This window comes from Strongylocentrotus purpuratus, unplaced genomic scaffold, assembly GCF_000002235.5.
Source record: "Strongylocentrotus purpuratus isolate Spur 01 unplaced genomic scaffold, Spur_5.0 spur5_contig_853, whole genome shotgun sequence".
Classification (NCBI taxonomy): Eukaryota; Metazoa; Echinodermata; class Echinoidea; order Camarodonta; family Strongylocentrotidae; genus Strongylocentrotus; species Strongylocentrotus purpuratus.
The window spans coordinates 707,758-734,982 of record NW_022145561.1 but is presented as its reverse complement, the minus strand read 5'-3'; the positions used below and the strand labels follow the sequence as shown (position 1 = coordinate 734,982).

Below are 27,225 nucleotides of genomic sequence, written 5' to 3'. Positions count from 1 at the left end.
TAATTTTGTTGACTTATCCATCAAAACCTTGAGGGCAATACCATTTAAAAATTGCCCTGCTCAGATGTCTGATACGGTTAATAATACACCATATCAAAGACAATGATAACACGTAGGGCCGTGCATCTCAGATTTAACATTGTTAAACGATGCCTTTAAAATGGAACGTGACTCACCTTGCCTGAGTCTACCGGCTGGACGGTGATGCCATCGACCCCGATGTCAATGATCCTCCCCAGCTGGAAGCCATGCTCCAGATGAGGGACCCACACCTTCCGATTCTCATCAAACATGGCCGCTTTCTACGACCTTCCACAGATGATCAAATTATAGGACGACGATCAGTTCAAGAAATCTGCAAGAGAGAGAGAGGGAGAGAAAGAAAAAAAAGGATCACTGACATGAAAATAATGGCGATCCAACATTTAGGGTTAGGGTAGTAATTAGGTATTAGTTTAGGTTACATGTAGGTAAGTTAAGGTTTAGGTTTAGATTTAAGTTTGGTTTAGGTTTAAGTTTAAGTTTAGGTTTAGGTTCAGGATCAGGGTTAGCGTTGTAATTGGGTTTAAGTTTAGGTTTAGGATTAGAGCTAAGAATAGTGTTGAGTCCAGGGTTAAGTTAAGAGTTTGGTTCGAGTAGGAAATTACCGTGGAGCAGTTGTCTTAGAACTAAGACTAATTGAAGAGTACGGTCTTCAGGGTCTATTAACTTTTTACCACTCTTTCAGAGTTCAGGTGTTAATATAACTTTGTACTCCTGAACCGAAAACAGTCATGGAAAAAAACATATGGCATATCTCTTTCTACCCATCGAATAGGAAAATACACCCAATGGTGGACTGTACTTTATTAAAAAGAATGAAAAGTGAAAAGTGGAAGTTAGTTGAATTGATGAGCAGCAGAATACGGCATGAGACCTATCACTGCAAGAGACACCAGCACAAAACCAACAGTTGCTTCACTGAAACTTTGTCTTTTCCATCGGTTGCTGCAAAACTGTGGAACCAGCTACCTACATGTGCTGCTGTGCAGACGGCCTCATCTGTTAACCAGTTCAAGAAACTACTCAAGTCACATATATTCTACTAGAAATTACTTTATTACCAGCCTACATATACTTTGCTTATCTCTGAGAAGTGTCTAACTTTTGTTTTTAAGTGGCCCAAACATTGTGGAGCGTGTGTGCAGCGCTTTGGAACTGCAAGGAAAAGGCGCTATCTCTTTTGGATTGGATTGGATTGGATTCTTAGCAAAGGCGCTAAAGACTAAGTTCAAGTTTCAAGCTTCCTGGTACAATGTAAGTCGAAAATACACATACAACATTTCCTTATAAATTTCATGGAATAGCTTGTCACCAATGAAGAGGGGGTTTCCTGAATATGTTGTTGAATGAGATTCTTATTTACCGGTAATCATTTATCAAATATCAATTCATGCATCCTCTTCTTATGTAATATGTGTGTACACACATGGATTTCCCACTTCTGTTTAGTTAGTCTCAAATTGACTTGCTAAACCTTAAAGGTAAAGACCAGTTTTGGAAACGCCCCCTCTCAAAAACTGAAATGGAAGCTCTTATTACCAATCATGTGAAAGAATATGTTTTGACTAATACGTGATCATACAACTTTTGCTGAGAAACCGCCTACTAATTGATATATTTGGCAAATTATTATATATATTTGGACGTGATAGATATAACGCATGTGTGCGTAGTCCCATATACATCTTTCTGTATACAGTGCTTGTAACTTTACCAAGACTGGGCCAAATTTCTTATCATTTTGATGATTCCAGAACCTTGCAGTACACACTAATACTTATATGCTAGATGATCAACCTTTTCTGATCAATTCCACAACGTTTCTTTCACATTTCAATCGCATGACCAGAACTGGCCTTTATCTTTAAAATTCATTCAAACTGATTAGGGCTCATTGTAATCACTTAAATTGGCGTAATATTAATGTGGTGTGCATGTTGTGCCACACAACTTTTCCATTTGTTTTAACACAACACAAACATTGACTAAAATGTCAATTCTTTTCTTTTTAGAAGATCTACAATATAATATGCTATTCATAAGATATTTTGAGTAGTACGTCTATCAGTAAACGAAAATCAAATTTAGATGGTATGGACAGATCTATGGATCTGCTATATGCTATGGGGTTTCAAGCCCAATTAATTTTTTCACATTGTTTAAGGTAAGCACAGGCCAAGAGACAGGTGAATACAGCTAGCAGACAGTATCACAAGGCATTGACGGATGAAAGATTGGTGAAAATTATTATTTGTAATACTGTTTTCATAATGGAAATAAATGATTTGAATTTTGATTTGATTCAAAAGTTACTTGAGAAAACCTGATAAATGTACAATGTAACTCTGATCACTGTTACAGCAGTGAGGGCATCAGTAAGAGTTACCCACACAAGGTACCTTTGGAACAGCCCATCACGCCCAAAACGATAGCCGAGGGTGTTTGGACTGTTTTGAAGGTACCTATAGTGTGGTCATTTTACTAATGCCCGAACAAAATGATGTGTAATTAATTTGTATAAGATTATGTTTTATTTGTTTCATAAAATGATGTTTTATAACATGATTTTACTAATGACCAGTCATTAGCATTTGATAATGACTCATCATTATCAAATAATGTGTTAGGCAAGATAAATGCCTGGTCACATGTACACTCTCAACCAATCATTTGATTGCCTTGATGTTACTCTTTAGCTTCACTCTTGGGATCGCTGATCTTCAAAATAGTGGAGGGAGAATAAAATGATGATGATGATCCACCTCATCATCTTATAACAGGATTTACAATCAGCTTAGTTTGGTCAATTTGATTCGATAGAGCCTATCTATTCTACATATCTGAAATTACAACTTCGCTGAACTGTCCATCAAAATAATAATAATAATAATAATAGCCTAATAGTCCACTCCAAATTTTATTAAACCGAAACGGAAATTCTTTTCAAATCCATTCATTCAGGCAAAGCTTGACCCAATTTACCACTTTCACAATGTCATTACGAAAGTGGTAAATTGGGTCAAGCTTTGCCTGAATGAATGGATTTGAAAAGAATTTCCGTTTCGGTTTAATAAAATTTGGAGTGGACTATTAGGCTATTATTATTATTATATGTCACCAAATCTAATGGATACATCTTTGGGAAGTGCCTCAATAAGAATTATTTCTTTCTAGTATGAATAATTGTATTTCAACAGTCAGAATGCAAACGCATAGATCTACATTACTAGGCTAGTAGATTTTTTTGTTGCCATATTATTTGTTTGTAATGTGGAGACTGGAGTAGTAGATCTAGGACAAGTTACATTTTATTATATTAGGGCTACACGCTACATGTCCATGTAGCGTGATTTTGCATTCTGACTATTGAAATACAATTATTCATTACAGTTAAATTAATTATTATTTTCATTGAGGCACTTCAAAAAGAGGTATGGCTCGGATTAAATTTGGTGACATTTCGAAAATGGTACTAGATCTAGCGTCTACATCATTGTGTACAATACTGTAGATACACGTCAGCGCTGCATAGCTCCGCACACAGCACTCACTTCTGTCAAATTCAACCACCTGTTCAAGACATGTTATTAACTAAAAAGTTTTCGTCTGTCATTTACCTCAACATGTACTTTGATTTCAGCAGCCTGAAACTGTAATTGGAAGTGACGACTCATGAACTTGTCCTCGCAATCAAACTGTCATGAACGATTTGTAGCAATTCTACCGGCTTCAACAGCTGTACTCCCTTGTGGAAATATGCACGGGATAACGTACGGAGCGAGATTGAGGGAGTTCCGGTTTACGATGACGTCATTTTCGCTTCGTAATAACACACACACACAAAACCCAATGATCCGCAACCAGAGGAACAAAGTACAATCTCTTTCTTCCGAGTGCAATTCCGATTTTGTAAGTATAGTAGGCCTTACTCTATCTTTTCATTCCTAATTATAAAGATGCTATTCAAATGTTGTTTATTGTTTTAGTTGTTTAGCTTTCAGGGCATCCAGTGAAAGTCTGTTTCGCAATTTAGAAAATAGGGGGGGGGGGGAAGAAAAGAAGAAGCCTAAAAGTGGGCGTGGTCCTTTTGGGTATACCTCGGTAAAGGTTATCACAGTTATTGGTTCAGGGTTGGCGGCACCCAACCCAACCCAATCCAACCCTGGTATTAATGGATTTGTATGAAAGCAGATAAATAACAGAAAGAGAATGGCTAAAGTTTTAAATGAATCGGACCAATAATGGACGTAGGCCCTATAGTTTGAAAAATTAGAATTTTAGTCATTTTTTATGTTGGAATAGATGGGGAAGTAGTCCGGCACTACATCACATTGACATTACCGCTTCAGCCAATTTGAAGTGGCCATACCTATAGTGATTACAACTTTCACGAATTCATAACTTTGATATGATTTGGTCAGATTGCTTCTCTGATTTTCCTGCTTTCTTTTAGAGTAGTTGTCTATTTGGGCAGGATTTCCCTTTAAAATGATGCCGGGGCAATGTATTTATGCAAAACTTGTTTTGTTAGAAAAGTTGTTTGTTGTTACTCCATGCACAAAATATATTTATAGGGCCTATACAAATCTCCTGGCACGGTATGGAAGGCAAATTGCCACGGTCGTACAGGCTTTCGAAAAAATCAACATAACACAATTTCAAGAGCCTTGTCCACCACCTTTTGAAATTAATTTTGCTAATATTTCGAAAACATGATTCAAGATTCAACATTCAAGATTATTTTGCTTCCCATGGTTTTTTTGACAGTGATATGTCATCCGACCATGATTTCTATAATTATGGGATATGCAATAAGGTACTGAAATTGCCAGGGGTCGAGCTGATTTAACGAGGGTATATGTGATCGTGTGATTATAGGCCTACTTGTATCTGGATAATTTTGTTCAAAAACTTGCAATGAAATATACTGGTTGAGTATAGCCTGTCATGCAGGAGCTCACGTCGATGTGTTCACAAGTTCGGTTTACTCAGCCACTTAGTAAATGTAAATCTTTTAGGAACATGCGCCATGCTAGGAGGGACAAGTGCATGCATGGAGGTGTCGTAGTATAGTGGTTCATTGATCTGACTTGACTGACTCTCAATCCAAGGATTGGTAGTGCGAATCCTAACCCGACTCACATTCATTGACAAGACATTACTCCGTATTTGCTGCTCTTCACCCATGCGTAAATAAGTGTAATTGCTGAGGTAATAACCACAGGAGGAACGAGGCTTCTCTGAGTGAACAAAGTTATTATTATCATTATTGTTATTCTCATTTTTATTATTGTCTTTATTATATCATTATTATCATCATCATTTTTAGCATTAGGCCCTAGCTTTTATCATTATTTTAGTTATCATCATCATCATCACCATCGTCATTATTAATTATTATTATTATTATCATTATCATTATATAATCGGGGGTTGGGGTAGAGGGTATAGTTAATTCGTCCAAATATGTTTGAATGTCGGCACTAAAATATCCCTTTACAACTATTACCCTAAATTATGGAGGATTGCTGTAGTCTCAGCAATTCGTTGTGGAGTTTCAGTTGACTTCCATGCATCGCCCCCCCCCCCCCTCCCTATACCCCCCCCCCCCCCGAAGTGGGGTCGACGCCTCCATGCTAGAAAATGGTTTTGGATGAAGATGGAGGTGCGGGTGCAATAATTTCTCTACCCCATCTCTCTTCCCTCCCCCCCCCCCTCCCTCTCTCTCTCTCTCTCTCTCTTAATCCTCAATCCTTCTCTTTCTTCTTTCTTTCTTCTCTCTCTCTCCTCTTCCTCTCTCTCTCTCTCTCTCTCTCTCTCTCTCTCTCTCTCTTTCTCTTTCGGAGTACATGTGAGATAGGGCACATGCCTTTTGAGTCTATGATTGTATACATGCACTGTGGATAGCCAAACAGAAATTTTGTTTTAGTGTGGGTCTGCAAGAGAGAAAATAGATCCGAAGCTGAAATCGGTTGACGTGCCGTTTTACATTATGGATATAGCGCCATCTCTTATAAAAACACATTTTGGTTTGTTTGAGGGACGGGGGGGGGGGGGGGGGGGTAGCATTGATCTCTAAGAGGGATGGGTGTGTTCTGCCCCACTGCTCTCGTTTTCGTCGTTTAGTTACAATTTGTTAATAAAATATTGTGATCGCCTCCCTTTCCCTTCTCTCCATTGGCATATACGACGGGCTATATTCGATCTTAGTACCCTATCTTAATAGCTTACAAATCATAAGAAATGACTCGCGTTCAACTTTACAAGTGCTCTTTTAATTTAGGGATGAAAAAACAGGGGCTAGGATTAATTGTGATGGAATCAGAAGAATCCTTTGCACGCTCAAACTGAGAATCACGAGAAAGAAAAAAAAATAAAAACAACCGAGATAGAGAGAGAGAGAGAGAGAGGGAGAGAGCAGTGGCCAAATACAGGTAATTTTTTCATTTTATTTTTTTTAAATTTATTTTTTTAATAAAAAACGATACGGCCCCCTTCCCCTGGCGCAAGGGAGGGGGGGGGGGTGATGGGTGTTGATTCGGCGCTAAATATTTGCTCACGAATTTCGAAGTAGAAAAAAATTAGTGCTCCTTCCCCCCCCCCCCCCCCCCCCCCGCCCCCCGCTCTATCACCGGCAGGCTTATTCGGGCGCTACATATTTTCTCAGGGGGTATATTAGGGGGTATCGATACCCCCTCCCCCCGGATAATTTGAAAAAGTGCACACACAAAAATGTATAGCAAATACTGACTATTAAAACTGCAACACACCTTGAGGCTCTGGAGAGCCCAAGAGTGCAGCGTTCAGACTAATACAAATGCAAAAATATTCTCCAAAATGTACAAGTGAATATTGTAGAAAATCTGTATTCCTTTGGTGTCGCGTGAGCACAGATTAAGAGTCGAAATAGATCAGTGCTACAAAAATGAATATTCCGCTTGGTCCATTCGGTATAAGGAGTCACTACAACATAGTCACCGTCGCCCCTCTCCTTCACTATGTTCCCTCGTCTCTCGCACTGGCGTACTGATGCTGGGGGGGGGGGACTTTGGGCTTACCCCCCATAAAATTCAAACGTTTTTCTCACTTTTGTTTGTAAATTATACTTTTTTATGCGTTTATGGAAAATGACAAAACCCCAAATTTACAGTCAGGCAAAACATATAAGTATTTAAAAGCCTTCATGTCAGGGCCCGCAGATCGGCAGGGCTCGTGGGGCTCGAGTCCTCCCCCCCCCCCCCCCCCCATGGTCCCCTTACTTTTTTTTGAAAAAGTATGTTGAAGAGAAATAGAAAAGAAAGTAGGAAAGAAAGAATGGTGACCGGCTCCGCCCCCTGGACCCCACGCCAATTAGTGACCTGCCAGTGTCATTTTTGAGGTATTAAAATATGCTCATCTGACAGTAATGTAAATGCCTAAAACCCATGAGCTTCCGGGGGCTCCAGCCCTTGACCCCCCCCCCCCCCCCCGCCGGGCTTTGCCCGTGGACCACACGCAAATTTACGCCCCACTCGCTATACGCGCTACCGGATCATTACTTTAGCCTCCCCATATATGAAAAACGTTCCGCGGGGCATGCAAGTAACATAATAACAGTGGTGGTGATGCGGATTCTTTTTCTTCTGCCCCCCTCCCCTCTCCCATAACGTTTTTGCACATTACGCCACTGGTCTCTCGCTTTTCGTCGTCCCCCCCCCCCCCGGTCATGAAAAGAAATCGTCGCCCTTGGTATTTCCCATTATCTCAAATAAATTGTAGCCAAAAATACTCTTTTTATTGAAATGTTTTGTTAATAATGATAAGGTTAATCTATGCATCTGCATACTTCAACTTTAGCTTCTGCAATTAAAATGATTTGAGAATCCCATTTAATTTTTTCTAGTCATTCGTAAAGTCATGTATACATTTACGCACAGCTTTATGAAACATCCCAGACCAAGGCCACAGAGATCTATAAATAGATCGACCTCTATGGTCCGCCATGCAGGAACGATCAAACCAATACGCGACAGTACGGAACCGCAAGAGACAAACAATATATGTTTCATTCATTCAGTACAGGTTTACCTGAACAACAGACTGAATAAAGCTCGTTCAGTACACATACAGTGCATGCAAAGCCAAGCCGATCTACTTGTATCCAACGAAAAGCAAGTAAGATGCTGTTGTTGTTTTTGTTGCTGATCTTGTCGTTGTCATATTATTATAATTATTACTACAATGTGGGCCTATTATTATTGTCAAAACTGGGCTTAAAACTCACCTGATGCTCGATATGCATATTGTTAAATTTATGTTGAATATGTTGAATATTAATTTAAATCATTGTATGCGACTTGAGCATCTCTAGAGATAGATATGTTGCGCTTTATAAATAATGTTATTATTATTATTATTATTATTATTATTATTATTATTATAAGTATTAATCTAAAGTTTATTCGTTCATTCATTTGATCGTAACAAATGCACTACAAACATACGAAACATATGCAGAGAATGTCTTACACGATTTTATGAATCACTGAAATTGTCAAAATTGAATAGATAATATTATCAAAACAAACTGATCATCTTTACTTCAATTGATTCAAGAAATTATGTGTAGTCCACATGCATGTCGAGGCCTCATAAATAAAAATGAATGAATATAATGGATTGTGATGCGCGAACAGGGGGGGGGGGGGGGGCTGAATTCAGCAAGGATTTAGAGTCGAGAATGGTACAACGAATCGTCTTCTTTCTTTAATAATTTAATGAAATGTCAGAGCTTCCGCGCCTCGCGCGGGGGGGGGAACTGAATTCAGACAAGGATTACGAGTCGAGAATGGTACAACGAATCGTCTTCTTTCGTGAATAATTTGATGAAACGTCAGAGCTTCCGCGCTTTGCGCGGGAAGGGGGAACTGAATTCAGCAAGCATTAATAGTCGAAAATGTTACAAAGAATCGTCTTCTTTCTCTAATTAATCTAACGAAACGTCAGAGCTTCCGCGCCTCGCGCGGGAGGGGAAACTGAATTCAGACAAGGATTACGAGTCGAGAATGGTACAACGAATCGTCTTCTTTCTTGAATAATTTAATGAAACGTCAGAGCTTCCGCGCTTCGCGCGGGAGGGGGGGGGGGGGGGACTCCCCTCCCTGCACCAACCCCCTAGGAGGTGCTCACTACCGTCCCCCCTGAAATAAAATCCTGCCTATATGCTTGAGAGGATAAAAACCTAGGTAGCAAGCGCATGTGGGACCCACATGGGTCCCATATTCTCTAAAATGTTATCTTTATTGAGGGTGACTTGAAAAAGTTAAAAACTTGGAAGGGAGGGGGTGCAACCTGCCACACGCCTCTACCTCTTGGTTGCTTGGATCCATTGCCGAAAATATTTTGGCAACTATCATCCCCCAACCGGGGATACAAATCGACACCCTTGTGTACAGGGCAGTTTAGTTGCGGATTGTGGACATATTGATGGCAGCGCTGATCAGGCGCGTACGCAGAAGGGAGGGGGGGGGGGGGGGGGGGGGGGGGGGGGGGGGGGTGGGGGGGGAACTCAATTTTTTTTAAAGAAAAAAATTGTGGTAATGGGTGACCCAAAACAGGGTGACCTTACGCCTCTCCCCCCCCCCCCCCACCCCCCCCCCCCCCCCCCCCCCCCAAACAGAACGAAATAACGATTGGCCAAATTTTCAAATTTTCGGGGGAATTTTTTTTTTTAAATGTGCTCTTACCCCCCCCCCCCCTCCCCCCGCTTTTTCAGCGGCTGGCTAAGTCGTTGCGAAATTTTCTTCGCGATTTTTAAATATTAACCCCCCCCCCCCTTCAAAAAACTGGTGCTGATTGATGGGCGTATATAAATACCCTCTATACTGGATGGTAGTTATTATGTTCTTGTAGAAGACCAGTTATAGGGCTTGATTGAACTAATACGTTGTAGGGTTTCTGGGGTCAGAGAATCTGATTATGATGTTCTTTCATCGATTTGAGGTCTCCTTGGGGCTGCCATACTGGTCATATTGGTCAAATTCAAAATGGCCGGCATCTGATAGATACAGGTCATGTGTAGTTTCGAAATAAACTTTTATCATACTAGCCCATTTTCTTTCGTAACTACACTTGACCTGTAACTCAGATAGCGGCTATTTTGGATTTGACCAATATTACCAGTATGACCCGAGGAGACCTCAAATCGATAAAAGAACATAATAATCAGATTCTCTGACCCCGAAAACCCCATAAATATATAAACTTTTATCATACTGGCGTCCGACAGAAATCGTAAAAGTATGGTTTAATCTACCTCTGGGCCAAATTTGGTGCTTTTAGAAGAATCTGCACCAAACAAAAAAAATGGTGTGATCACCTTATAAATGAGTAATAATTTAATTTCCACGCATCAGCACGGCTTTGTTGCTGGTCGTGCTGATAAATTTAATACACAAGTGTTGTACAGGGGTGGCACAATATGCCATATAATATATGGACAATATGAAGGCATTCGATATGGTCCCTCACCAATTACGTCTCCTTGTAAAGTTGGAATTCTTTGGTATTTGTGAAAACTTCTTTCATTGTTGAAGTCCCGCCCCACTTCGGGGTCGGAGGGACTGCATGCGTGTTCCCAAAATGTCCGGTAAAGGTGTACTTTTCATGCACCAAAGTCCGGCTCGTAGTACACAAAAATATGGCCCGTATTGACTTTACACACCGGTGTTTTCAAAAGGAGGGGACATGCATACGCGTACCCTAAATAACACTGAGGGGGGGGGGGGGGGGGGGGGGGGTTGAAGTCTTTTCTAACGGGTAGATCGACGGCATATAAACGTTAGCAGTGTCCCAATATGCAAATTATGCAAGGAAACCCGTTTACTTGCTAGACTTCACTGTCAGACATGCACTATTGAGTGACTGACTGGCCCTTTTCTTCTTTGGTAATAATATACATAAAATGAACTGTAAAGGGTACATGAGCATTTGTCTACATCAATAACCCACTTATTCTAATGGCCAAAATTAAACTGATTGAATCTTTGCGCAGCATAAACCGTACGAACATTTGGTACAATGGTCTGAAAATCAGACTATTACTTACTGGCTCTATAGCTTAATAAGTCGATTTGACAACTAATAGTCGTTATTTTCCCACTTAAAGACATTTTCAAGCCCCCCCCCCCTTTTTTTTTTTAGGGAAGTTCTAAATTAGTATTATCTTTTAAATGCCGTTGGAATTTAATCTTTTCATTTTCTTTTTGGCCTGCAAATGGGACATAGTACCTTTAAGGGCATTCTCAATTACCAATTGTACAGTGCCTACAACCAGGGGCGGATCCAGCCGGCGGCAGGGGAGGGGGCCCAATTCGTGAGAAAATACTTTATGAATAATTTTGCCCCTCAAAATATTAAAGATCGCACCCCCCCCCCCCCCCTCTTGAGCACCAGGGGAGGGGGCCAGTCTTCAAATAAAGGTAAAATTCACGTGTTTTTACCCCTTTTTTCCCGGGCCCCCTCCCTGCATGGATCCGCCACTGCCTACAACAAAAAGGATTACCCAACTTTGGTAGCTTCTAATTCAAAATGTATGACCTACGTGACCTTGAATCATATTTCATGGTAAAGGGTCACTATAAAACCCTGACTATAATTACATACCATTTTCATTATTGTGCTTCTCCGGATCACTGAGCAGGAGGCTTTTCAAAAAGTATGGTCAAAATCCTCTTTTACCAAGTTTGGGCTGAAGCAATGAATGTGGATCCAAAGCCTTAATGTTTGTGTTATCTCATTCCAAAAATAATTGCTCACTTATTTACATGGATTTTAGGCACTTTAAAGGAAAAGGTATATAAATATCAACTCAAACCCAAAGAAATGCTTATTATAAGCAGAATTTATGATTTGTTTTTCTTTGTTATGACGGATACAATCTTGAATTCGTTCGCATCCCTTGTTTAAGGTAACCCTTCTCATTGAGTGATACAAATTGGATAACATTTATTTGGGATGTTATCTTTTTTAAAATGAAAGTCTACATTCAATTTCTTTGATACTTATCATCATAATGTTCTTTTGTGCAATTGGGTTTATTGACCTTATGCTCATTGCGCGTGTGAAATGGTACAGCGGCCAAGTGAGCAGAGAAAACTCAAGTGAGCAGAGAAAGAAAGATATAATGACACGAGGAGAGAGGAGGCTGTTCGAAATAATGAAAGGTTATCCTATGAATTAAAACAAGCTTCTGCGAAAGCATAGTTACATTGCATCATTTTTTCTATACAATAAAGCACTAAAGAACGAGGCAAAATTTAACTTTTAAAAAGATTTAAGACCTAATAAGCACACGTATGCATTAATAGCCTGACCCACATTCGTTCCATCAGCCCAAACTTGGAACACTCTTAAAGACTCTAGTGCTCAGTCACCCGTGACAGAAGAATTATGACAAGGGTGTTATTAGACAGAGACTAAGTTAGTCTTCATCATGAAATAGATTGCAATGTCATATTGGTTATGAATTTTAATTAGGAGCTACCAAGATTGGGTACACTTTATACTGTACTGCCTGGTGAAATGATGTTCCGTGATTAGGCCTATGTTGTATGCAGTGGCGTAGACAGGTTCGTACACCTGGGGGGGATGACTCAGTGGCGGATCTAGCTTTTTGCAAAGGGGGGGTTGACCAATAATGACGATGCGGAGCATCGTCCACGAGCCGCGAAGCGGCGAGCCGATTTTTTTGAGGGTGTTTATTTGAACCCCGTAAGTGATGTTTTCCTGGCATCTATTAACACAATGGAGACCATAAAAAGCAGTGCATCATGATAACGTCTTTTTAAATCAAGTAACAGTTAAATACACAGTTATACCCAGAGTTATCATGTGTTTGGTTAAGTTACCAGATGAGTTGAATATCTTCTCACAATATTTGCACTTGAAAGGGTTTCTCTCCAGCGTGCGTTCTTTTTTCTTTCTTTTTTTTTTTTTTTCTTCTTTTTTTCCCTTTTTTTTTTTTTTTTTTTTGGGCCGCCCAAGGGGAGGGGTTAAACCCCCTAACCCCCCCCCCCCGTAGATCCGCGCCTGTTTAATCTTGTGGTTATCTTGTGGTTTCCAAACCACAAGATAACCACAAAATACTTGTAAGATTTTCTTTTTTTTACCGTCTGAATTGGCTTTCACCGTGTGAATGCGGCTAATAACAATAAACACAATTACAATAATGATGAGGATTATTATTATCATCATCATAATTATTATTATTATTAATATTATAATTGTTATCATTATTATTATTACTATTATTATCATCATTATGACTTATTAAGTAAGCAAATATCATTCCCCAAAACCTGGGGGGGGGGGGATGATTGTACATGCCATCCCCCCACCTTGTGAGGTGGGGGGGATGCATCCCCCTCATCCCCCCCGTTGTCTACGCCCCTGGTTGTATGTAATTATTATGTTCATACATTTCATATGGTAATGCACAGATCTATTGAAATTGTCATAGGTTTATTTTGTCTTTACGATCCCGTTAAATCAGGGAGATTACAGAAGGAGGTGAGGCCAGGATTGTCTCAAACAGGCGCGTACGCAGGATTTTTTCAAAGGGGGGGGGGGGGGGGGGTAAGAGGACACTTCTTTTTTTTGGTCTCGAAATTTGAAAAATTTGACATTTGGCTCCGTTGGGGGGGGGGGTAAGGTCACCTTTTTAGGTCAGCCATTAGTTGTGAAATTATACTTTTGTGATCTCTCTATTTAATACAGAGCCTGTATTAGGCTAGCCCCCCCCCCATGTCAATTTCACAATGTGCCCTAGCTGTTAAGGTCCTATCATGTTAAAAAAAAAAAAAAAAAAAATCCCAATGGGGGGGGGGGGGGGGGGGGGGGTTAGAGGGGTGATGGGGTGGGGGGAGTTTACACACATAAAAATACTACAGGGGGGGGGGTTTAACCCCCACCCCCCCCCCCCTGTATACGCGCCTGGTCTCAAAGGGGGTGACCAAAATGTGCAATCGTGCAGGGTACCAATCTCATATCAAACGTTTCGTTCTGGTTTCTTAATCTTGTGGAGTTTTCGCTCGTCCACCTCTACTTTATTCCTCGTGTACACCTACGCATGCTCATATTTCGATTGCACCATTTTTCTTTGTCCAGTTTCACTTCCATCACTAGTCATGCCACTATTTACCTCTGTCATCGGTGCTTACCCGAAACCAGACTATTTCAAAATCCCATCATTTTTCGATAACCCGAAGTACATTCCCACTGACCACAGACAGTTCTTCAGCAACTTTAATCAAGAAGGTAAGAATTCATCCATACCCCATACATTTTTTGTTTGTTTGGTTGTTTGTTTGTTTATTTGTTTGCTTGTTTGTTTCCTTATTCGTGTAGGCTTTTAAACTTATTTCCCCAACACGTTGCAGGAGGTTTACCAGTTATAGCAACGCAAGCATTGACTGACCTCCGCCATGCCTTTAAGCATGGACCTATTACGAATGGACATTCAACGTGATTCTTTCTTTGATCCAATGATAGTCGCCGCCCTCTGATTATGTGCATCTTAATGAGACCATTCAGCTGTTTTAACAATAACGACTGCGTAAGCATTTTCGGTCATTGACAAAGGAGCAGTTTCCCTCTTTTGGGTTTTGTTTGGATGATGTGCTCTGTAAGAGTGTGTCTTAAATGAAAGCATCCCCAATGGGAAGCAGCAAAGTTGAAAAGCAGACGATTTTGGTGATATGAAATGTATTATTACTGATTCGCAAACTTTCGCACACACCCATGACCTTATCAAACAGGTAGAAGGCCATAATCTTTATAAGCCCTGCGCTTTGTAACTCTGGAATATTATGAGGAAATAGAGGGAAACGTGATTTTAAATCACAACCAATCCAAATATAACCTCTATCTGGCGCTATCTGGTAATATCAACATGTTTTTCAAAATAAAATACAGTACACGGAACAACAATTTCCGATTATAAGCCAGAACTGCGCATCGATTTTCCATGATTTAGGCGAGTAATTATCTTCTGCGCATGTAGATTAACATGTGTAAAATCACTATCTTGATTCTGTCCCGGCTTTTTGCCGGCGACCATCATGAGACCAAAGAGAAGAAACATGTACGGAATGTTATTGAGACGACATTGACGCAGACAATCACAATGAATTCGTTAAGGAAACGATGAATGTCCATCCATAATAGGTCCATGCTTTAAAGACAACCTTGATCGGGAGTAACCGGAAACCACCGTACTGCAAAGTCCCGACCTGAAGTACCGACAAGACAGCTAGAGCCGTCAGATTAAAAAAAGTTCGCGAAGGGTACATCTCCAGAATGTAGGGCAAATTACAGATCGGAATCGGGACGACTACCCCCCCCCCCCCCCCCCATGAGCTAAGACATCCGAAGGTGCATCAACCTATGCAGAACAATCATTCATAGATCACCACACAGGTCCAATGACCACCTCTACTGCTACCACAATGACCACTTGGATAACCACACCCCAAGGACAATATTGCAAGGAAGCCGTGGTACCAGTATGGGTTGGTCAAGTTGGAATGGTCTGTACTCTCGTTGCAGAAGGTCTACGAGACCGTAAGTTTAACCGAATATTTTACGAGACTGGATGTTTCTTGAACAAGACATCTTCTTTGGGAGGGGAATGGTGTGGCTCTCAGTCTCGTGGACCTTCTTAAAACTACCCTGCTGAAATTTTCGCAATTCTAAAGTCCATGAGACCGAGCGTGGTACGATCGAGAGCTAATTTGTCCGTCTGGTTGCTCTTGGTTTAGTTGACCAGTCGGTTTTTATAAGTCCTCGACTATAAGGCTGTTTTTTACTTCACGGAGGCTTTAATTCATACTTATTTCTCAAAAATCTTACAGTATAGGTTGACGGCTAAATCACCCAAAGTGTAAAGTAACCTTCAGCATGCCTCTGAGGACAACAGTAATTGGTAGTTACCCCAAATCTGCCTGCTGCAATATCCCAGACTGGTTCACCAACCAGGCAGATTATAATCCGGCAGATTTCAACAAATTTGTGAAGGGTGTAGCACCAGAAGGTACGAAAAGAAGGGTTTGTTCCACTGGACAATCATCCGTCCGATGTTACCTCCCTCGGTGCAATGCGACCTGGACTATCTTCCCTTTGGAAAATCACCCCCAGCCTGTGGTATAACACTGGCCAACCCAGTGGCGAATCCAGGGGGGGGGGGGGGGGGAGTACCGGGGGGCCCGGCCCCCGGGAAAAAACGTAAAAAATGTAAAAACACGTTAATTTTACCTATTTTTGGAGATGGCCCCCCCCCTGGCGTTCAAGGGGGGGAGGGGTGCGTTTTTTCAAATTTTCGAGGACCCCCCCCCCCCCCCCAAAAAAAAAAAAAAAAAAAAAAAAAAAATTCTGGATCCGCGCCTTGGCAAACCACACAGGATAATAGCCACTTGGAAAACAACATCCTAAGACAATTAATTGAGAGAAAATCCTAAAAAGAAATAACTATCCTAAATGGTTATCTATCAATTTGGATTAGATCTGGTTGATCAGATTACTTTTATCCGACTGCTGATCTTGGTAAATATTCAAAGGAGTAATATTCCAGGGGTTTCCTAGGATGTCTGGTCATATATATTTTGTGTCCGTATTCATCAGGGATAGTTGTCCGGATGGTTGGGCTAGTCCAGGGGACAGAATTTACAAATTTCTTGCGTAGCTTGTAAATACAATTTAGTAGTATAACAATGTGCGGTTATATTATGTTTGACAGTTGGAGATTTGTTAGGGTTGTAGTTGCCACGGAAAATACAATTCTGTACAATAAATAAAAAATAAAAGTCTGTAAAATAACAAGACAAAAAACATCAGTCAGAATGAGAGGAAATGGTAAGAATAAAATGACATGAATGTTGATATTGAGAATACATTCAGCAATGTGAAAGAAATAGTACAGTGAGGTAAGTGCAATTTCCCGTCGTACTATAAAAAAGAGGCAGGAGACGTTTAAATTAAGATAGAAGGTACTGAATATAATCATAATGGATGAAAAGGGAAAAAGAGGCAGAGCATAAAACAAAACAAGCTGACCGCAAAAGAAAACGGATAGACCTTAAATGAGTAGACAGAAAAGCATGTTTAATTACAAATTGTTTTATTTTATTTGTAAAGGTTTTTCTAAAATATCAATATTACTGCAGAAGTTCCATTATATTATAGTCTTCTACTTTCGTATGATGTTTTGAAGCTTAGGGTATAAGATCAGGTTAAGAGAGTCATGCAAGGGCGTCATCTGATGCACAATGGAGTTCATTATAAGTAATGCCTGTACATATTTTTCATCATATCTAGACTACGAAGCGCTGGTCGACAAGGCAGTCAAAGAAACGTTGACAGAACAAACATCATTGGGTATCGATGTCGTGACTGACGGCGAGATTCGACGCGGCAATTATATCAATCATCTCTGGTAGGATCAATATTATAATGATGATAATAATACTATAAGTTGGTATTCGGCCTTTCAAAAAGATGCTGTATTGCCTTCTGCGACCGACCCCAAAATCTTGAAATCTACGGTCGGCTTTTTGGGGGTTTCTTTTGTACCGTTTTTAAGAAGAAAAAAATGTATAAAAGCATTCAAAACTGAGAAATATCAGCCCAAAGAGGGAGTGTGAAATATATAAAAAAAACTATTTAAAAAAAAAAAAAATTACGACCGACCGACCCATGTTTTAATACCTAAAGGGGCAATACAACATCTTTTTTTAAAGGCCTTATGTACCTACCCTAGGCAGCCACATCAGCATAAATACTGCTCCTCCTACGGGCCCTGAAATTATTATAACCCCAGCTAATGCTAGGAACCTATTTACACCTGGGTTGAGAGTGGCAGATGTAGATTTAACATCCTGCCAAAGACAAGAGTGCCAGGCTGAGATTTGAACCCTCAACCCTAGGATTTAGAGTCAAGTGAAAGAAACAATATACCACACTGGCACACCTCCAACTCAAATGAGATGGATTTTATATTGTTCATACCTCAGTCGGTCGTTTAAATACAACTACTGAATGTGATTCTTCCAATCTTTTATAATATCATTTGAAGTTTTGTTCTGTCATTCTGTTTTCAGTCTGTCGTGTTTATTAATCTACCTTTCTTTCACTATTGTCCTCCACCGCCCACCCCCTCATTTCCTTCCATCTCTCTCTCTCTCTCTCTCTTTTCCTCTACCTCTTTCTCTACCATCTTATGTAGTCGGCATTTAAAAGGCTTTGACTTCGAGAACTTAACGAGAAAATCATGTCGGAACGGGGCTTGGGTCTCCGAGGTACCTACTATCCGAGGAAAGATGAGTAAGTAAATTTAGTTAAGTAAGTAAGCTAACATTCTCAAGCAGTAACGGTTCTAGAGGGGGCTTGGGGAGCTCTCAAGCCCCCCCCCCCAAAAAAAAAAGAAGAAGATAATAATGATAATGATTTAAAAAATGAATAACTATTATTTTTCAATTGAAAATGAATTGATTAATTTAAAACACTTTAAGATTTCCCCCTATTTTTGTCCAATTATGAATACATGTAATTTAAACAAAGCACATGTAGAAAATGAATGCAATAAACCCAATGCAAGCACGGTTAATATTGTACTGATATACAATATCCCTTTCGCACAGTCACCATTGTCATTGGAAGTTAAAGATAAGGTTAAAGTCCATGCAAGCAATTTATTATTGTTCTGATTTCACGCCACATAACAGAAGAAGGTTTTTGCATTCATGTGTTTTGAAACGGAACGGAAAGAAAATGATAAGTGTTACCCCAACATAATTCCTGTTCATTTGCAAATCTTATATTGTACTGATATACAATATCTCTTTCGCACAGTCACCATTGTCCTTGGAAGTGAAAGATAAGGTTAACGTTCAGGTTAAGGTAAAACATAATTTGTGCAGAATTTCCGTTCATTTGCAGATCTTGTATTGTCATTCGGATAATATTTATACTTAGTTTGCACATTCACCTTTGTCTTTGGAAGTTAAAGATAATGTTAAAGTTCGGTTTAATTAAGGTGAAAATGCTTTTTGCAGAGCTTCCTTGCGCTTTTTATGTTATTTTTAAGAGAATATCACAAAAGAAATGTCCCCTGAGAAGGATTGCTCTTCAGCTATAGCTGCTCTCATATTCGACTCATGAAAATAAATTAACAGATAAAGGCCGAGACCAAAGCTCATGCCACACGTGTAAGCCATTTTAGTACATGTCAGTTTCAGGAAGACTAAGTAACTTTCTAATTTGGTAGTTTTAAAATCCCCGCCCCCGCCCCCCCCCCCCACCACACTCAGTGTTATTTAGGGTACGCATATGCGTGTTCCCTCCTTTTGAAAACACCCCCTAAGTCCGGTTTGTACAGTCAATTTTGTGTATGTACGAGCCGGACTTTGGTGCGTGAAAAGTACCCCTTTACCGTACATTTTGGTAACACGCATGCGGTAATTCCGACCCCGGAGTGGGGGGGGGGGGGGGGGGGGGGGAGTCAAAACCTCAGTGACAGCCACAGTATACATCAATTCCTATAGCAGGCCTCTGCTAGCTACATAAATACCGGCATAAACAATATTTGCCAGTGGCGTCCAGGCAGTATGTAACTCCATGACCAAAGTTCATATTTTAAAGGGAAAACTACTCTTGAAGAGAGCCTGCAGAAAATCAGAGCAGTAGACTTGAAAGTTTGAACGAAATCGGACAAATGAGAAAGTTATAACTTTCTGAAAGTCAATCACTAAAAGTATGGAATCTTTAAATTGGCTGAATCATTAATGTCTATGTGATGTAGTAGCGGACAACTTTCCCAATTGTTCCAACACACAACATGAAGGGGAAAATATCAATTTGTCAAAAACGCATGACTCAGAAAGGCCTATTCTCTTTGGAGGACCGCCTATAATGATAAACTTACCATGATATATGTTGACTAATGCCCCAAGGGAGAAGGCACTTTTGTCATAACTTTCATACAAACGAACTTATTACAAAGGATGGATTGCTCTTTAACTCCAGACGTTTATCTGATTAGGGCCAAACAAATTTTACTCAGATTGATCACGAATTCAACAATCAGTGCATGTAAACCGAACCTTTGAACCTCTGCACAATGCAACCGGAGTCTTGTAGTACCTCAGTCATTAGCGTAGCGTAGGACTGCCGATTAATGGGGGGGGGGGGGGGGGCACCGTTCCTACTCTTACTCCGAAAATTTACAAAGCTATACTGATTGGGAGAGGGTGCAAGAATGGTCCAGACGTTTACTTTTCTTGTCATTTGCAGTTTTCCCTCCCAGCTCTCTCTTACCGTTGTCCTTTCTCTTTACTTCTTCTCCTATCAATGTGGGTGAGGCACAAGCTGGTAGTCATTCTGCCGTGTACTATTGTCCCCCTCCCCCCCCCCCCCCCCCCCCCCCCCCCCCCCCGTGCCCCTTCAAGCTACCACAGACCCAAGTTACACTACCAAATCGATTCCCTTCCGACCAATGTTTTAGCCGTTAAGGGTAGTTTAATATTTCGCTCGGCTCTCGGCCTTTTGTCGGTCTGGTGTCGATCGGTATCGTTGGTGTAACCGGGTATAAAGTCGAAAAGAAAACATGAAGAATCTTTTGAAAACAGGAAAACCGTTGGCACTGCGCTGCTGGTCTACCTTCTTGTTTTTGTTTTTACGGCGCAAATTTGTATCTTGATATTAGTGTGGTTTGACTACACGATTGAATACATTAATTTTCCTATTAAAGAAAATAAACAATTTGTTCAAACGATTACATAATACATTCAAATTAACGAAAAAGAAGAACATAAATTCTGATTTTAAACCATTGAAAACGATGATGGACATTGATAGCTAACTGAAATGCGCCGTTGGTGAAATAAAGGAAATACCTATGCATAAATACGTGGTTATCATCTATTCTTTATTATATTTTCATTTGTTAATGTATTTTCTATTTCAATCGAAAATTCCATTCACATATTTCTTGTAAATGATCAAGGATAATTCTTGAATGATCATGATTTCATGAGGATACCAATTAACTTGTAATTATTTTACCTGTTTATATGCTTGTGTATTTATATATTTTGTTTTTGCTGTTGTTATTTGTTTTATTCTTACCGAACAGGGCCTCATAGAATACCGCCAATACCGGTGATATGTGCCAGCCTGTATAAATATCAGAAATAAATAAATAAAACAGATAAATAGATTTCCATGGAATATGCTCATTAAATTGATGTGCAAATATCCCCCATTCTCTCGTTTTCTCTTTAGGGATACCTGATGAAATGGACTGGATAGCTGAGGAATGGCGATCAGCTCAGGTAAATCGTGAAGAACAAAAAAGTGAATCAATCAAATAAGCACTGGGGGAAATGCTATTATAAACTTTACTTTGAGAAAGAAAAAAAAAAAGGATAATCAAAAGAGCCCAATATCACTTTGCCATGGAAGTTCAGGTTATTGTAAATGTGTAAATTGAATAGGATTTTGCTCCTCGAATTGGCAACAATTATATGTATTTCCATTCTTTCATTAAAACAAATTAAAATGCATATAAGATGAGCGAGTGTGAATGAAAAATTACCAAACAATCAAGAAAATAGCCTGTTTTTACACAAAAAAATATTGATTTCACTCTGCCAATAATTATTTATTGTATGATACACAATGCCTTGCTTGCATGGGTTATGCATCCGATTTCTCCCTCTCTCTTTCTCCCCCCCCCCCCCTCTCCTTCGCAAACACAATTTCTTTTCCTTTTGTTGGCAGAACAATTGTGACAAGCCGGTCAAGGTCACCGTTCCCGGTCCCATGACTATTATCGGGTCAACAGCCAGTAAGTCTACTTCCGGTAACATGTCTACTTCCGATAACATGTCTACTTCCGGTAACATGTCTACTTCCGGTAACATGTCTACCGGTAAATGACTACCGGTATACATGTCGTTTCTATTAAAGGTTGCCTGACGGAGGAAAATAAGCTATTTTCTGTATAGCCGCTGAGAATGAATTATAATTATAAAATATAAAAGGCCTTATATTAATAATATGTATCATTTCTAATTTATTGCTGTCGTTGTTGGAAGGAACTATGAATATTGTGTGTTCAAAGATTGAGTAAGCCGAGTCAAAATTTATTTAAACAACAATATACACATCTTTGTTATTGAATTCAGGCTATTCCAAAGGTAGTTGAACTTATAATTTATATTAATATTAATAGAGACGGTAATAACGTTTATAAACAACACTAACATAAACAACCAAAATACTACTACTTCTAGTACTATACTACTACTACTACTACTACTACTACTACTACTATTATTAAATGATAATAATAATCATTATCTTTATCATAATCATCAAGATATTTAACCAATATAACACGAACATGAATAATAGGCCTAATTATCTCTAGAGAAACTTCGAAATGTCCGGAATTAGTATCCCTATTAATTCATTTTCGAAATTATGAACCCCTATGGTTTGAGAACTTCGTGTTTCGGATTTTTGAACGTTTGGAAAATGAGTGCTCCCTTCTGGCCGAAGAGGGAGTGGCTCAAGTCTGACAATTATCTCAGAGGAAAACATTGCCCTCCGTGAATTGCTATTGTTTATTATTACCGTAGTTTCAATGGTTAAATTAAGTGTATCAAAAATATTGGGTCACTCTATTTGTTTGTCATGGTTGTTGCAAACGCAGCAATCGTTTATATAAATGCCGAACATATTTTATTATCAAATTAATTGGATGATCTTTCTTTATTCCAGATGTTTTCTACGATGACGTGAAAGAGCTCAGCTCTGACTTGGTCAAGGTTGTCAATGCACACATAAGACATTTAGCAAAAGCAGGTAAGAATAATTTGGCGATTATGTTGGGGGGGGGGGGGGGTTTAGGGGGGTAGGGCCCGGCCGGGTGGGTGGCAATTAAGACAGTTAATTGAAGAAGTTTACAAGCAGTCTTTCATGAATCTTATTCGACTTAAAGATGAAGGTGAGTTCTGGAAATGCGATTGCATTGTGAAAGTAAAGGTGTAGAATGGATCAGAAACAGTTGATCATGTAGCATGTAAGTATTGGTGTGCACTGCAAGGTTCTGGATCGTGTCATCAAAATCATAATACATTGGGCCGAGTCTTGGTAAAGTAACAAGCACTGTACACATAAAGCTATATATGGGACAACACACAGGGTGTCGGGGCTAGTACTACCTTGATTTCCTTGTCTTTTTATGCTCAGTACTCAGCCAGTATACATTTTCTTCCAAAATTGTTTGGCACATTTCATTTATTTGTAATCTTGAACATTCAGTGTAAGTTTCGTTTGATTCTGTGAGAATTTTTTTTTTTTTTTTTTTTTTTTTTTTTTTTTTTTACCAGACCTGGAGTTTATCTTAAATATGTTGAATAATATAATAAAAGATCCATTTTCATGATGGTTAGTGCTATTTGATATTTAATAGGGGCCGAGCCTAACAGCTTGGGAATGAGAAGTTGTTAAATGTGAATTTAAATGAATCAATGATGAATCAGTGAATCAAACAATCAATGAATCAATTTCTTGTATGCCCTCGATCCCTCTCTCTCTTTCTTTGCTCATTCCTCCCTTCTATCTTGTCCTCGTTGATGATGTTATCAATTTGTGAAACGTTCCTTGAACACGATCGAAACTGCTTTCGAAAAATACCTAAAACAATTTAAATAGCCTTGTGCGTCACCTACTGAATATCGACTGTGCGAACATGACATTAGGGACGTTTAGATTTGCACAACGACAACGTGGATTGCTACGATCGACGTCCTTTTAATGCACTGCCTTGAATGGACGTCACACGTATCAGTCCACGCAAATCTAAAAGTCCCTAATGATGCGCTGTTACGAGACCCGAAGAGGATTTGTATTAGACATTATTGAAATTATTGAAATTTTCAAAAATAGTTGCGATCATGTTCAATCAATCAATTCCTTCTTTCCATATGCATCCCTCTCTCCACTCTCTCTCTCACTCTCTCTCTCCCCTCTCTATATCTCCCTCTCTCTCTCTCACCGTCTCTCTCTCTTTCTCTCTCCGTTCCTTCCTTCTCAGGATGCCGTCATATCCAGTTGGACGAGCCGGTCATGGTTCGAGACCCCGACGTCGCGCTCGACTACGGCATCGAACATGCGTCACAATGCTTTGACGGTGTCGGCACAGACGTCACCAAAACCGTCCATCTTTGCTGTGGCTATCCACTTTATCTGGTGAGTCGATTGGTTAACACGACAGCCCAATCAATTTAAGTTTAGGTCATGGTTTTCAACTTAGGTCGTAGATAAGGACCGTGTGGACGCACTCGGGGATACGAAGTTTGAAGTTTATTGTCGAAGTTATAAACAAAAGCATACTTGGCAGCGGGGTCCTCACTACATAATTTGCGGACTGAATAATTAACTTCGATGTTACGCTAACATGTAGGTAAAATGATTTTTTTTTTCCCGGCTTGTCTTCTGAAACTTTGAATACTCAAATGATTGTCCCGTGTGAACCCTTTAATAGTGTTTTGCTTAGATGACGTTTCTCCCAGCGGGCTGGGGGGGGGGGGGTGCTCCCGATGGTAAATCTACTAGGGAATCTTGCGTAAAAGGTGTATCCTGGGACCGTTTCACAAAACTTGTCATCAGTGACGAATGACAGTCGTTGTTATAAGCTACTGAAATCCTTGCTTCTGATTGATTATCAGCAGATTTGTCATTGATTTTTGGCAGTTGTCATTGAAAGAAGGCTTTGTGAAATGGGTCCCATGCAGGGCCCTGTAACATCATGTAAAATCAACTTTCAATCAACTGTACAAATCTGTTGTATGTCCAATTATTTTTTGGGATAACATTGGTATTGGATTGTTAATTTTTTGTTTTGTTTTCCTTCATAGGATCAAACTGATTACCCTAAAGCCGACAAAGATGCCTACTTTGTGCTCGCAGATAAATTAGACCAGGCAGGATTCGACGAGAGTAAGTTTCCTAAAGTTTAATCATTTCAAAGAAATATAGAAAATCGTGATCAATCCTACTTTATTCTTAGTTCACGTGAATGGTTATCTTTGTTATGTGCAGCATGTTTAATGTTATACATGTTTTTTAAAGTTTTTTTTTTAGTGCAATGATGACAATGGAATCGATGTTCTTATCAGTGTAGAGGCTCTCCGTAAAAAGAAACGTGATATTTTCATATAATTTCGTATTATTATTTCGTCGCCGCACGTAAGCCCATTTATTAACCATCACATCGACAAGACCGTCGCAATATAGACAACCTATTGAACGAAGAATGACGGCGTTTCCCTGAATGGCCTAGAACAGATGGCTTTGGTGTCGTTTTGGCATAGACAGAGATATTTCAGGATATTTTAGAATTGCATACCATAGAGCCCCGTGAACATGCGTAGGACTTTTGTTGAGTGCAGTTATCATTCATTTTACAAGTTAAAAACCCGCGGCGGTTTTTCTTCTTCTTCGAACTTGGGACGGGTGGGTGGGAGGGGTTTACCTTGTTATATCTGAGCAAAACTTAAGACATACATAGCTCTTCAAGCTAAAAACATTTTTTAAAATACATTTTACTACAATTTAACAGTTTCTCTTGAAGACGCACACCGCCGGAACGACCTATCCCTATTCGATCACTTTAAGAAGACCAAGGTCGTCCTCGGTTCCGTAGCCGTCGCCCGAAGTCGTGTCGAGACCGTGGAAGAGATACGATCACGACTACGGGATGTCCTGAAGCATCTACCGGCCGCTGATCATCTTATCGTGGCACCGGACTGCGGTCTGGGTTCCTACCCAAGGACATTCTCCGAGCAAAGCTTACCAACATGGTCGAGGCAGCCCAGTCTTTGCCGTAGAGTTTATACGTGTTACCATAGTGCAATGATAAGTTCTTGGTTAGGTCGAAGTTATGATTCATTTTAGGTCATATAATAACACCAAATCTGATGCAAAGTATCATAGGAACACTGGAGATAAAATTAATTCTCAAATGATTTAAAAACATAATATGATAAGGATATGTAATTACTGTACAAAACAAAAGAGGAACAAAGATATCCTCGGGATTTATAACATTTGTCAAAACTGGTCGCCCCATTTTTTAAAATTTGCTATTAAACACACTGATAATGATGATGATTGATGATGCTGGTGATGATGATGGTGATGATATTGATAACTGGGTTGTAGCACCTTTTCCAAGCCATGTGCAAGATGCTGATCCTTGAGACTCAATGAAAATGCATGTTTTTTTTAATGAATAAATGTTCTTAAGATTGGAAATATTTTCTGAGTGCTTTCTTCATTAAAAAACAAATCCTTTGAATCAGGTTACAAAAAGTCCCGTGCTCTTATGTACGAGCTATAGATGGATGAACGTTTTGAAAGAATAAATCCGACGATGCCAAAATAAACTGCTTATAATCCTTGAGATCTGTAAATGTATGGGAATCGTCTGAAATTTGCAAGTTTGTCGTGATATTTTCTCTAAACGCTCCACCTCACCTACTCAAGGTGTATTTGGAACAGCGTTTTGCTCAATCACTATAAAATGTCCTTCAAATGAATTTAAAGTTTGCTGGATATTGTAACTGTAAAAATGTAACTTCAGTTATTTTGGGCAAATAATCTGGTTGGAGAGTGGTCCTACATTAATGGTCGTCGGCACGACAAACTTACCGATTTCAGATATACTTGTAATTAATAATTTCAACTTATAAGAATTGGTCACTGTCAATTTGTCTGATTTTGTAAAATTTTCACCGTCCTCATTGCTTGATCTATTAAAATGAGCTTCCTATTTAGGTCAAGTTGCCTCAATTATTATTGTTCTATTTAAAGTTCAGCACGACCGATAGAGACTCGTTTTTAATAATTACAAAAGTGAGATTCACACAACATTTCTTTATCTTATAAACACAGAGCTTAGTGAATATTCGTAAGACCTTTGTTGCGAACAGTGGCTATTTTTGTATACGTTTACGTTTTTTTTTTTTAAAGGAAAAAGAAGCTGCGGTTTACCTTTTCATATCTGAGATCGTAAAACGTTAAAAGCAGGAACAGAAAAGCAAGTGTCCAGGAAAGGGGGGAGGGGCGTTTCGTCAATATTTG

The 27,225-nt window shown here is 39.6% G+C and overlaps 2 protein-coding genes across 3 annotated transcripts in view; one reads left to right on the top strand and one right to left on the bottom strand.

The window, feature by feature from the left end:
• LOC373230 (myosin VI) overlaps positions 1 to 3,800 on the bottom strand; it is a 60,792-nt gene extending 56,992 nt beyond the window's left edge. Inside the window, exons 1-2 of one of the 2 annotated variants that reach the window (XM_030995391.1) lie at positions 3,660 to 3,800; positions 177 to 355 (exon numbers count right to left, since the gene is read on the bottom strand). In XM_030995391.1, coding sequence (XP_030851251.1) covers positions 177 to 293 — 117 coding nt within the window. In that variant the 5' untranslated portion in view covers positions 294 to 355; positions 3,660 to 3,800. 2 annotated transcript variants of the gene reach the window in all.
• Positions 3,801 to 7,369: 3,569 nt separating this feature from the next.
• Positions 7,370 to 26,918, top strand: LOC762692 (5-methyltetrahydropteroyltriglutamate--homocysteine methyltransferase). Its single transcript, XM_030995456.1, has 11 exons — positions 7,370 to 7,420; positions 8,099 to 8,196; positions 15,933 to 16,111; positions 17,392 to 17,509; positions 18,299 to 18,396; positions 21,355 to 21,404; positions 21,853 to 21,919; positions 22,858 to 22,941; positions 24,176 to 24,330; positions 24,999 to 25,080; positions 25,703 to 26,918. The coding sequence occupies exons 3-11, from the start codon at positions 15,979 to 15,981 to the stop codon at positions 26,035 to 26,037; spliced, it is 1,122 nt and encodes a 373-aa protein (XP_030851316.1). The 5' UTR covers positions 7,370 to 7,420; positions 8,099 to 8,196; positions 15,933 to 15,978; the 3' UTR covers positions 26,038 to 26,918.
• The last annotated feature ends 307 nt before the right edge of the window (positions 26,919 to 27,225 follow it).